This window comes from Lactuca virosa, chromosome 6, assembly GCF_052849685.1.
Source record: "Lactuca virosa cultivar CGN04683 chromosome 6, Lactuca_virosa_CGN04683_v6, whole genome shotgun sequence".
In the NCBI taxonomy this organism is placed as follows: Eukaryota; Viridiplantae; Streptophyta; class Magnoliopsida; order Asterales; family Asteraceae; genus Lactuca; species Lactuca virosa.
The window spans coordinates 205,263,930-205,277,809 of record NC_136431.1 but is presented as its reverse complement, the minus strand read 5'-3'; the positions used below and the strand labels follow the sequence as shown (position 1 = coordinate 205,277,809).

The 13,880-nt window shown below is 36.3% G+C and overlaps 1 protein-coding gene across 1 annotated transcript; it reads left to right on the top strand.

Moving 5' to 3' along the window:
* Positions 1-1,096: 1,096 nt before the first annotated feature.
* LOC145119570 (bifunctional dTDP-4-dehydrorhamnose 3,5-epimerase/dTDP-4-dehydrorhamnose reductase-like) lies at positions 1,097-3,886 on the top strand. The gene is made up of 2 exons (XM_079055245.1): positions 1,097-1,697; positions 3,246-3,886. Exons 1-2 carry the CDS (start codon positions 1,248-1,250, stop codon positions 3,699-3,701), a joined length of 906 nt encoding a protein of 301 aa, XP_078911371.1. The 5' UTR covers positions 1,097-1,247; the 3' UTR covers positions 3,702-3,886.
* Positions 3,887-13,880: the final 9,994 nt, after the last annotated feature.

The window sequence follows — 13,880 nt, the reverse complement described above, 5'->3', positions numbered from 1 at the left end:
CGACTGTTACCGATCATAAGGGTAAAATGTGAACAATATCAATAGTTTAGTGGCAAATAGATAACGAAAAAAGTTTAGTGACTAAATGTGAACAAAGTCGAAAGTTCGTTACCCTATAAAAAGTTCAATGACTAAATGTGAACAATTTTCCAATCTGATTTTGGTTTTACAAAAATTCAACTTTCGGATTTCCATATCTAAATCTCTCCCCCTTTTTATAATCGAAAAATGATTATAAAACCAAAAAGGGAATGAGAAAGCGCTCAATTCAGAATTTTCTATCCAAAACTCCCCCTTTATGACATGAGAGATAGAGAGAGAGACATGTAAACATTTCTATATAAGGTGGATTCATACCACATGTAAATGTGTGCTTGAGAGATGTAACATTGAGAGTGTTAGTGTGTGTTAATTATGTAGATTTAGATCTAGATCTTTTTTTGTAAACACCTTTCGTAATCGAATGCATCTCTTAAACACCCAAATCACCGTGTTCTTTGTGTGTTCTTTAATTCTGCAAGCCAAACCAACGGTCATAATTCACATCAGTGAAAATGGTTCATTTTTTTGTAAAACCAAAATCAGATTGGAAAATTGTGATTTTTTATTTTGGAAAATACCAAACCATTGGTTTTTTATTTCGGTTTCGGTTTTTCGTTTGTTTTAATATATTTTTTGGGGTTTTGTTTTTTTTTTTATTTCATAGATTTCTTCATCAACAAATGTTGCTACAATTTAACAAAAATAAATAATTTGCTAAAACATAATACAAGAGGAAGTTTGTTTACATTTAATCATTGAACTTTTTATAGGGTAACGAACTTTCGATTTTGTTCACATTTAGTTACTAAACTTTTTTTCGTTATCTATTTGCCACTGAACTATTGAAACTGTTCATATTTTACCCTTATGACCGGCTGTTACCGGTCATAAGGGTAAAATGTGAACAGTTTCAATAGTTTAGTGGCAAATAGATAACGAAAAAAAGTTTAGTGACTAAACGTGAACAAAATCGAAAGTTCGTTTCCACAAGTAATTATCCTATATATAAACGATCTTATCGATTTCAACTTTGCTAACTTCACTCCAAACCGACACTGTGTCAAGATCTCATCTCAAGTAAACAACACAAATAAAAACAGCTGGCGAATATCTCTCTTCCTATAAACAATCACACATCCGCCGGAGTCAGATTCACCCCATCGGTAAATCTCTCTCTCTCGCTCTCTCACTCTCACCACCTCATAATGGTTTCCCAATCCAACGGCACGCCGGCGACGCCATTTAAGTTCTTGATCTACGGCCGTACCGGTTGGATTGGTGGTCTATTGGGCAAACTCTGCGAAGCTCAAGGCATCGAGTACACATACGGCTCCGGCCGTCTTGAGTCTCGCGACACCCTTATCGCTGACATCACCGCCGTCAATCCTACCCATGTATTCAACGCTGCCGGAGTTACCGGCCGCCCAAACGTTGACTGGTGTGAGTCACACAAGGTGGAGACCATACGTGCTAACGTCGTCGGAACCCTAACTCTCGCCGACGTTTGCCGTGAAAAGGGGTTGATTTTGATCAACTATGCTACTGGATGTATATTTGAGTATGATTCGGAGCATCAACTCGGGTCGGGTGTCGGGTTTAAGGAAGAGGATACTCCAAATTTCGTCGGATCTTACTACTCCAAGACTAAAGCAATGGTAATATTCTAAGAAAATTTGGTATTATTATTTCAAGATTTCATTTTTTTTCAAATGTTGGTAGAATCTTGATGATTTCGATTGCCCATTTGATGATTTTGTGATATTTTTATATGAATTTCTTGAAAAATGAGGTGGATCGAAAGATCTTGATGTGAATTTTTAAAACAAATCTAAAAGCTTTCATTTGCATATAGAAAATTGTGCCTCCTTTCATGGGTCGTATTATCTTTGGGACTCAAAATAATAAAACTTAGTTTTTTTTATATATAAAATTTAGTATAATGTTAAAGAGTTGGGTGAGATCTTGATAAAAATGTGGTGGATCTAAGATATTGATGTGCATTTTAAATAAATATTTAGTTTTCATTCTATTTGACATTTTCATTTCATAGATCTATACTATCTTCTTGCCTAAAAGAAAGCTATAATTTGGGACCCACCGAAGAGTAAATCTATTGTGTAGGAAATTTGATATTGACTTTAAGATTCCATTTTTAGGACAATGTTAAAGTTTGCAATGATCTGTAATAACTTTGTGCTTTTATGATATATTTTGTGTGAAATTTTTGATGAAAATGTGGTGGATCTAAGGTCTTGATGTGCATTTTAAAGAAAGATCCAAGCTTTCATTATGGTTTATGTGTCATTTCATGGGTCCATACTAACTTTTTACCATAACGAAAGCTATGATCTGGGACCCACCAATGGGTAAAGCTATGATTGTGTAAGAAAACGTCATATTTACTTCAAGATTCCAATTTATTGAGCGTTAGTATAATGTTGAAGATTTTGAGCAATGACCCATGTGAGGATTTTGTGTTATTTAGATATTTTGTTTAAAATTTGTTGATAAAAGAATGGTGGATATAAGATCTATATAAGGCATTATAAAGAAAAATCCGAGCTTTTGTTAGTTAACTTTTACACTTATGCCTCATTTCATGTGTCCATACTAGTTTTTACTTAAATGAGACCTATAATATAATATGGGACCCATGAAACAAAAACCATAGGACAAAGATAAATTGTAAGAAGATTTGATATTTATTTCAAGATTCCATTTTTTTTTTCATACTTTAATGTACACCTTTGAAGATTTTGTGTTCGTATGATATTTTTGTGTGAATAACTGAATATGTTGATAGAAATGTGGTGGATCTAAGATCTTGATGTACATTTTCAAGAAAAAAAAAAAAAAAAACTTTCATTAGCTTAAGCTTGTTTTGTGTCTTGTTTCATGGTCAATTTGAACTCTTACTTTATAGAGAAGTATAATTTGGGACCCACGAAATGAAAGTATTAACTTAAGTTGACATACTGCATTATTACTTCAATTTTGAAGATTTATTCCTTTTTTCATACTTTAATACACCTTTTGACAATTTTGTGTTTTTATAACGTTTTTGTGTGAATTTGTTCATAAAACGTGGTAGATCGAAGATATTGATTTGCATTTTGTCAAAAAGTGAAAGCTTTTTTAGTTTAATGATTTGATCTACCCAATTATAACTTATACCAATGAACACTAATTTGTTTGATCCACAGGTAGAGGAATTGCTCAAAAACTATGAAAACGTATGCACATTGCGTGTAAGAATGCCAATTTCATCCGATCTTACAAACCCCCGAAACTTCATCACAAAAATTAGTCGATATGAAAAAGTTGTAGACATTCCAAACTCCATGACCATTCTTGATGAACTCCTCCCAATCTCCATTGAAATGGCAAAAAGAAACCTAACCGGTATCTACAACTTCACTAACCCTGGTTGTGTTAGCCACAATGAGGTCTTGGAGTTGTATAAAGAGTACATTGATTCAAGCTACACATGGAAGAACTTCACTCTTGAAGAGCAAGCAAAGGTTATAATTGCACCAAGAAGCAACAATGAACTTGACACCACTAAGTTGAAAAAAGAGTTCCCCGAGCTTTTATCGATCAAAGACTCGCTTGTGAAGTTTGTGTTTGAGCCTAACCGAAAGACACCCGTTGTGGCATAACCGTAAGGTTTGAAGTTATTTTGGTTTGTTTGTGTCCTTTTCTTGATTATGTTATTGATTGTATGTTGAGATTGTGAGATTAATATGAGGATTTCTTACAATATAGTGTATTTTTCTTGTTGTATTATCGGGATTATCTTGATTATGAATAAATATGTGGGAAATGATATATAGTTCTTGATTCATTTGATCATATGAAATCAACATAAGGTCTTGCCGGTTGCACTAATCATACTATGTGTATGACGAAACTTGTAAAATATGGACTTTGTGGGTTGTACAAAGATCTCAATTGTTTGATTAACCAAGTTGAATCAATGTAAAATGGAGTCTAAGTTCGGGTGTCTTTCGGGATTTTACTTATTTAAAGGGAATATTAGCTTAGATAATAAGCATTTTTATGTGATTGGTTTGCCAAAAAAAAATGCTTATTACATTATGGTACCAATAATAAATATATTTTGATAAGTTGTTAACTTGTTAAAACTCCTTATTAAGGTAGAAACTAAATACTCGTTTTAAAGAAACAAAAAAGTCGGTGATATCTAAAATGTCTTTTTCCGGTCAAACCATAAAAAACAATATATTAATTTATTATTTTTTGATACTTATAAGTTAATCCAAATAATTTTGTCTTAAACCTCTATGTTTACACTGGATAAATTAATACACTTAAAAAACATTACTTTAAATAAATAATCTCAAACACCCTTTGGATCTACTAGGTACGCATTATATGAACATGGATATGGTAATAAAAAAAAGAAGATTTTACTATTTTATTTAGGATTAATGATATTGTAACACAATAAACTATCAGCTTCGGTCTTGTCTTGTCAACAAACTAATTTTTTGATATTATGAATCCCCTAAAGTAGTATTTGACCTATTAAATAAGACAACGCGTATTTTTGAGGTGGACGTAATGATGTGACTTACTATAATCCATGTAAGCCTCATTATATCATCTCTAGTCCATATAAACCCCAATGTGTCTCAACTTATTAGGTAATATTCCATGACAAATCCTTGGTAAATCCACACAAAAATTTTACTCTCTTCATCCTCACAATCAAATATTGAAGAACCCTAAAACAAATCATGAGAATGTTGTCGTCTTCTACCTGAAATTCATGGAATAAGAATAGGCTTTCACCTTTCGTAAATCAAATCGGGGAAATTCATAGTTATTTTTCCACTCATAGAGCTAACGAAAGAATATATTGCAGCTTCAAAGATCCATGTCGAATGTTTTTTAAATAAACAATCTCAAACACCCCTTTGATCTACTAGATATACATTGTACGAACATTGTTATGGTAATAAAAAAAAGCAGATTTTACTAGTTTATTTAGGGTTAACGGTATTGTAGCACCATTAACCTATCAATTTTGGTCTGTTTTGGTCGATGAATTAACTTTTTGTGTTATGGATCCCTTGAAATAGTATTTAGCCTATTAAATAAGCTAACAAGTATATTTCGTCCGAATTTAAAGGTTGCATTGTTGAGGTGGAAGTAATGATGTGACTTATTATTGTGTGTGTGTGTGTGTGTATATATATATATATATATATATATATATATATATATATATATATATAAGCCTCAATATATCTATCTCTAGTCCACGTAAGCCCCAACGTGTCTTAACTTATTAAATAAGCTTCCATGAAAAATCCTTGTTAAATCCATATACAAATTTTTGTTTCCTTTATCCTCGCAACCAAATATTGAAGAACCCTAAAACAAATCATAAGAATGTCTTCGTCTTCTACCTGAAATCCATGGAATAAGAACAAGGTTTCACTGTGTGTGAAACGACTCGGGGAAATCCATAGTTGTTTATGCCCTTATAGAGCTAATGAAAGAATATATTGGAGCTTCAACAATCCATGTCAAACGTTTTTTATCTATCAGTTTTCACTAGTAACTAGTCAATTTATACATGCATTTGCACTAATTTATTGTGTTGTTTTTTTTTTTAATAAAACTCAATTTTCAAGTCTTCGTTTCTAGTGTAACATAAAGAATTGTGACTACTTTAAATGGACTGATGAACTATTAGAGGATGAACAATACAAGAGAAAAATTCTTAAACTAAAGTTTGAGTTAAACAAAAAAGAAGAATTGAGATATGTTGCCAAGGTTCAAAAGCAATTGAAGGATGTTGAAAGATTGAGGATTAAGGATCATGTGAAGCATGACTCATAGGTTTTGCAGTTGGCTTCGGAAGTGAAAAAGTTAAGGACCAAATTATAATGGGTTGAATTGGTTTTGTTTGTCCTTGTCTCTATTTTGTAAGTCATTGTCTTCATGGTTTAGATACTCGGGGAGCGTAAATGGATTTGAATTGTATAGTTTTAAGGTTATGTTGAGCTACTACTTTGGCATTGTCAGGGTAGAAGTAGTTAGTAGCATATATTGACTAATAAAACCCAAATTTCATGTCTTTGTTTATAGTGTAACATAAAGAATTGTGACTACTTTAAATGGATTGATGAACTATTAGAGGATGAACAACACACAAGAAAAATTCATAAACTAAACTTTGAGTTGAACAAAAAGGAAGAACTAAGATAAGTTGCCAAAGTTCAAAAGAAATTAAAGGATGTTAAAAGATTAAGGATTAAGGAGCATGTGAAGCATGACTCATAGGTTTTGCAGTTGGCTTTAGAATTGAAAAAGTTAAGGACCAAACTAAAATGCGTTGAATTGGTTTTGTTTTCCTTGTCTCTATTTTGTAAGTCATTGTCTTCATGGTTTAGATATCAGGGGGAGGGGGTAAATGGATTTGACTTGTACAGTTTCAAGGTTATGTTGATCTAATGCTTTGGCATTGTCGGGGTAGAAGTAGTTAGTGACATATATTAAAAGATCTAGTATGCTCAAAAGTCATATTAAAGTGATATTGTTAATTAACATATGATACTAATGGGTCAGACTAACAACAACTTGATACAATTGATTATTTATAGAAATTGATTTAAATAAATATTCAATAAACTGTTATAATTAATTGGAAATGAATTATTTCATGGAAATATTAATTTTCATTAGCAAGTAACATAATATATCATATGGTATGATTTATTAAGTAATGTACATTATTTTGGACTATAAAGACTCTTTTGTCTTTTAGCTAAAAGTTAAAGTATATATTTTATAAAGAGTTAAAATAATTTTATAAACTTCTCTTTCTTTTTATATAAAAAAAGTGAGATAGTTTCTAGGAAACAAAACATTGTATTTTGAATATAATAATGGAAAGTAAGCATGGCTTCATAGACATGTGAGATATGTAGGCTTTAGGGTATGGAGTGCTTAAAGTGTTAAGAACTCTTAGGATAATGATTTAGCTATATAAAAGATTTCATTCATTTATTTTTTACTTGCCAAAACCGTAGCTCCCTTATACTCTCTCATATTCTCTCTTGCAAAGAAGTGTTAGAAGATTACTTGTTTGCATTTTTCTCTCTTTTAGTCAGATTTGGATATGGACTTAAAGCTTAAGAGTTTTGACTAGCATCTACATCAAGTTGGCTTCATGTTGGTGTCTCAAAGTTTCCATATTCTCCATCAAATTCCAAGCCTCCCAAGATGGCCCAAAGAACTATAAAGGTTGTTACTTCTTCATCTTCTTCTTTGCTACTTTTTTTCTTTCCAAACTTTACAAAAAGATCCATGGTTAGTTATAAACTTGTTTTATGTTATTTAGAATCAAAGTCTTCCGTTGCTTAATCTTATGTTTTTAAACTAATTTATGAATAAAAGCTCAACAAGTGGTATCGGAGCCACCTTGCAAATTTGGTTAGATTTTATGATTTTTGGAAATCTTAGTTTTTGAAAAATATGGATAACTTGATTTGTAAAAATGTAAGTTCATATGTATTTTCTATGACAACTTTATAATTATTATTTTTGTCACAAAAGTTTCATGTATCTTTTTTTTATTTAAAGTTGTCTTAGAAAAACAAATGTTGTTTTATGTGTTTGTTGATATATATGATGTGCATAACCTAGCCAATGACCTTTGTGTTGTTTTGTTTGTTATTTTTTGTTATAAAAATAGTTGTAATAATTTATTTATTCATATGGTATGTAATAAATTAAATAGATTAGTTTTCTTGGTTTATTTTTGTAAGTAATATATTAGTTTTTAGAAATAATTTATTTGTACAAAAATGTAACAACAAATGAAGTTGAAGCCATTTTTAAAGACAAGAAGGCAATTTTCGCAACTTGAAGTGTGCAGGAGAAAAAGAAACATTTTGTAACATTCTGTTTAAAAATATAATAAATAAAATAAAATAAGTAATAAAATAAATAAAGATAATAATAATTATAAATAAAATAAGTAGATAAATAAATAAATAATAAGCCATAAAGTCTCGAGATATATTTTATATTTTATTTTATTTTAGCCCTAAGTCCGTATTAATTGATCAGTGTTAGCGGGGGAGATAAATGTTATAATTTCATGAAAATGGGGGCTATATTGTAACATTAGGACCTGAGATGTAAAGGATTTGGTAGAGTTGGGGCTGTAGTGTAAATATTAGACCAATTCTGAATTTATTTCTGGAGGCAGGGACTAAAATAGTAAAAACGTATCCAAGTTTTATAAAAAGAACGGGACTTGAACCCGACTCCTTTCCACTCCCTTCCCTCGTCCCTTATATACCCTAAAACCCTAACCCAATTTTCTAAAAGATAGCCGCCGTATGTTCACCAGCCGCCACCACCCTTTCCTTTCTTACTATCACCGGTAAACCTTTGCTGCTAGCGATATTGAGGATCAACGAGAACCCCAAGACAAAGTCACATCGGTTTAGAGATCAGAAGAGCAAGGTCGACGTCGTGAGGTTGCTGATGGTGTTGTTCTCGGTCGTATCTCTGCTACTCCGTATCCTCTGTTTCTCCGTCCCAACCCACGCCCACCGCCACTCGACGCGATATCTCGTTGCTGTCATCTCCGGCCATCGTTTGCTGCCTAGACGGTGGCTATAGTCGTGTTTTATTATGTGTGTACGTGTGTGCTGTTGTTGCTAGTTGGTGCATGTCGTGTGTGTGTTTTGTTGGCCGGAAAACTTGAAGAACCACCATGGTTACCATGGCAGCCAACCATAGTGGCTGCCGCCCGTGTTTCCCTTTTCTGCCGCCACCAGCCACCACGTGTGGTGGCTGTGTGTGTACTGTGTGTGTTGTAGTGTATGTGTTTATTTCTATTGGATGTTATTGTGGGTGTTGCTTGACTGGAGACTGAAGAAAAAACCACCACCACCACCACCGTAGGGTGGTGGCTGCCACCTCCTGCTGCCGCCAGCCACCGTTTTTGGTGGTTGTGTTAGTCCTTTTCTTATTCTTTTAGTACTAGTGTGTGTGTGTGTGTGTTGTAGTAAATTGTATGTGTGTTGGATTGTGGAATTATTACTCAACTGCCGCCGTGTGCAGGTGGCTGTCGCCTCGTGTCGCCATGGACCGCCGCTGACCACCACTGCCTTGATTTTACAACAGATTTTACAACAGACTGGATATTGGGAAACTCTGATTTTCAAATAATGGTTGAGAACACTATTTTTGTAAACATTTTATTACTAAAAGGATCGTTTTGAAAATTTTAAATTTTGTTGAAATTTTTGGGGCGTTACAAGTTGGTATCAGAGCCTTGGTTTGAATGAATTGGAGGAACACTTGTGTGAATCCAGTCTCAAACGAAGGAAAAGATTTTCAAAATGATTTTCAAAAAGGTTTTCAAAAAGGTTTTCAAAATAGTTAAAGGAGGATGCAGGGTGTACGATCAGCCGGAACCAGTAAGTAGACCCTAAAATAACATACATTTATTTGATATTATGATATGATAGAACAACATGCTAGTACTAGGCTAGGGATCTTCAGGAATTGCATGATAGAATTGCCTGAGTATATGATGCCTGATAGCCTAGGGTTTTCCTTATATGAAATTGACATCATTACTGTAGTTGCTTAGTGTATCCATCACTGCGGTACGTAATTAAGATCTTATAGCCTGAGAATATTTGGTTTAGCTTTATTTCCTGTTCCTTGTCTGGTTGTGGGCTTAGAGTAGGACCGAGTATTCGGATGTCTATATGGTCCAACATTATGTATGGTTAGCATACACGAGTGTTGCAGGGTTGGTGGAAGTTTCATGGGTGGGTTGTGAGAGGCCGTGAGGCCAGTTATGAGATAGTTAGCCTTCCTCTAGGAGTAAGGATTGAGTGACCACCATGCATATGTATATTGTTAGGGTGTTGTGATGATACTTGAGACAAATATGGATAGGTGTGGAAGGTAGTATGGGTCCGTACTACTGAAAGCACAGGATCCATACGCGTAGCAGGGAAGTCACAACCCCTAGGGTTTAGTTGGGAGTTGGTTCCCTGTTATTTATGCGTATTATCTGATATCTTCCTGGTATGTTTTCAGAATGGTGGTTAACGTGGCGCTTCGTGGCTAGATCCGGATCATGATCAGGAGATGGCGGTCAGGAGGGACCGACAATGCCCGAGGTTGTTGGTCAGATGAGGACGGATGAGCTAGACGCCAGGATTCGAGAGATTCTGCATGATGAGGTTGCTACTTTGTTCTGGGCACAATTGTCGGAGATGTTTGGGTCTATTAAGACCGTCATGATTGAGTATTTCGACGAGCACTATGCAACACTTGCAAAGATGGCTGCCGCAGCAGCCGTAACAGCGACAAGGAGAGGAGCCAGTTGGGCTTTTCAGTATCGGGACTTCGATATCACAAAGCCCCTGACTTTTGATGGGACTCAGGATCCAATCATAGCCACGAGGTGGCTGTCTAACGTGGAGGGATGTTTCTTCACGTGCTCATGTCCTGCTGACCAGAAGGTCAGATGTGCCCTGGACTTGCTGAGGTCCGGGGCAAAGGACTGGTGGACATTGATGACTGTGTTGTATACGGATGATCAGAGAGCTGCGGTTACTTGGGAGCAGTTCAGGGAGATGTTTCGCGCTTGCTACATTCCACAGGTTGAGCGCGAGCGGCCGTCACAGGAGTTTTTGGATTTGAGACAGGGTACAGAGTCGGTGACGGAGATCATCCGTATGTTCACTGATTGGGCGATGTTTTTCCCGGAGTTTGCGTTCGATCAGGCTCAGATGACTCGTTATCTGCGCATGCTCAAGTCTGACATCAGACAGTTTGTTGCTACTCAGCAGTGTGATACCTTACTGGAGTTATAAGAGGTCGCGAGGAGGCGAGAGATTGAGATAGAGACCCATGGATTAATTATCTTTGTCCTCGATTGTGTGCATACTGGAGGTTGTGAATGTCGTGTAGCTTCAGATTCTCCTATGTACATGGATATCAGTGGTTGGGATCAAGTAATAATGTCCGAGTTAGCCTGAGTATTGAAGGAATACAAGCTCTCGGATTCTAGCATATTTCAAGTGGGGGAGAGTGGAATCTCACAACAGGAAGGCTTGGTGCCAAGATTCGGTTTCAACCAGATTTCTCCAAGTTTCAGACTTCTGCTAAGTCCTCCGGTTTCACAACAAGATCATGGTCAGCTGTTGGATTTTCCCTTCGACTTGTATTAGCCTTAGTTGTGATAGAATATGTAGGGAGTGCTTGTGCTTAGACCCTAGGGTCTCAGGAGCTCAGGTTGAGGGTTGCTTGTATGTTATCGTCTGATCAGGGGTGAGTCCCAGTGTTAAAAGTGGGTAGTTCTGCTAGGCAGTCGGAGCAAAGAGAAAGTGTGGTTCAGTTCAATATGAGATCAGTTAGTTTTCATTGTGGCGATGCCCCTTTTTGGTGCGGGATTAGGGTATTAGCGTTGCCTGGGAAGCTCGGAGACCGACTGATTTTATGGATTTTCATTTACCTTGGTTGCTGTGGGGAAGTGCATCTTGAAGTAGAAGCGTGAGCAGATTTCGAGGACGAAATCTATTTTAGGTGGGGGAGAATTGAAACATTCCGTTTAAAAATAAAATAAAATAAGTAAAGATAATAATAATGATAAATAAAATAAGTAGATAAATAAATAAATAATAAGCCCTAAAGTCTCGAGATATATTTTATATTTTATTTTATTTTAGCCCTAAGTCTGTATTAATTGATCAATGTTAGCGAGGGAATTAAATGTTATAATTCACGAAAATGGGGTTTATATTGTAACATTAGGACCTGAGATGTAAAGGATTTGGTAGAGTTGGGGCTGTAGTGTAAATATTGGACCATTTCTGATTTAATTTCTGGAGGCAGGGAATAAAATAGTAAAAACGTATCCAAGTTTTATAAAAAGAACGGGACTTGAACCCGACTCCTTTCCACTCCCTTCCCTCGTCCCTTATATACCCTAAAACCCTAACCCAATTTTCTAAAAGATAGCCGCCGTATGTTCACCAGCCGCCACCACCCTTTCCTTTCTTACTATCACCGGTAAACCTTTGCTGCTAGCGATATTGAGGATCAACGAGAACCCCAAGACAAAGTCACATCGGTTTAGAGATCAGAAGAGCAAGGTCGACGTCGTGAGGTTGCTGCTGGTGTTGTTCTCGGCCGTATCTCTGCTACTCCGTACCCTTTGTTTCTCTGTCCCAACCCACGCCCGCCGCCGTTCGACGCGATGTCTCGTTGCTGTCATCTCCGGCCATCGTTTACTTACGAGAAGGTGGCTACAGTCGCATTTTATTATGTGTGTGCTGTTGTTTCTAGTTGGTGCATGTCGTGTGTGTGTTTTGTTGGCCGAAAAACTTGAAGAACCACCATGGCAACCAACCATGGTGGCTGCCGCCTGTGTTTCCCTTTTCTGCCACCACCAGCCACCGCGTGTGGTGGCTGTGTGTGTTGTAGTATATGTGTTTATTTCCGTTGGATGTTATTGTAGGTGTTGCTTGACCGGAGACTGAAGAAAAAACCACCACCACCATCGTAGGGAGGTGGCTGCCACCTATTGCCGCCGCCGGCCACCGTTTTTGGTGGTTGTGTTGGGCCTTTTCTTATTCTTTTGGTACTAGCGTGTGTGTGTTGTAATAAATTGTATGTGTGTTCGATTGTGGAATTATTACTCAACCGCCGCCGTGTGCGGGTGGCTGCTGCCTCCTACCGCCATGGACCGCCGCTGACCACCACTGCTCGAGGTGACAGTGGGTGGTGTCTAATTTATTAATTATATATTTATTTAGTTAGATAATCAATTAACTTTAGGGGTTGGAAACCCTAATTAGGGTTTAGAAAACCCTAATATCAAGAAAAACCTAATTTTGGAGTAGGTCGGGACACGCGTTGAAACTATTAATTAAACCTAAAATAATATTTAATAATTCTTCAAAATTAACTTGATGCGATATTGGACTTAATGGATTAAGTCCTTAATGGGCTATGTGAGGAGCACTAACCCTAGTTATCATTTTATATAAAAACCCTAGAATCGAGGAGCTCTATTTTGGGCAATAATCGGGCGCGTATTTGGGCCGTTGACCGAATTAATATTTCACCTGAAAACGACTAAGTCAAACCTTAATCAATCATACCCTTAAGTGATTAAGTCCTTAATGGGTTAAGTGTTCTTACTTAACCATAATCGTCATTTCATGTGAGGTGGTCACTGTTGCAAGTGCCTATGACCTATGATCGGGTATTGACTCACGTATCTTCCTATAGGTGTTTGGAAGTGAGTTGAAGCCGGTAGAGCCTTTCATTGCCATAGTGGTTTTGTGCGCACATCGAGGTGAGTTTCGCCTCACTGTACCCGTGGGTCGAAGGCACCAACGCCGGCACACTAGTATTGATTATCTGCTAGTAAAGGGATGCCCTAGGGACTGTATATAGTCATGTAGGATAGACTGAGGACTCTTGATCTAAGCTCTCTTACCTGTTCCTTGATTGGTTGTGGTTTTAGAGTAGGATCACCTGTCCGGGTGACTATCTCACCTCTGAGTATATACGGTTATGCATTACTTGGATTGTTGATATTTAGTATGCTATTATGCTGTAGTGATCCATTAGACCGTGTTTTGGTATTGAGTATGCCGTTATGCTGTAGTGATCTGCTAGATCTATGTTCTAGTATTGAGTATGCTATTGAGTATGCTGATATGATGTAGTTAGATCTGTCTCCTAGTACTGAGTATGTTGCTTTGTGGTAATAACATGTAGAACTATATCTTATTTGTACTTGCTGGTTATCATCT

Coding starts and splice junctions, on each gene's coding strand:
- LOC145119570 (XM_079055245.1), top strand. CDS start 1,248: ATGGTTTCCCAATCCAACGGCACGCCGGCGACGCCATTTAAGTTCTTG. Junction 1,698..3,245: donor ACTCCAAGACTAAAGCAATG/GTAATATTCTAA, acceptor TTTGATCCACAG/GTAGAGGAATTGCTCAAAAA.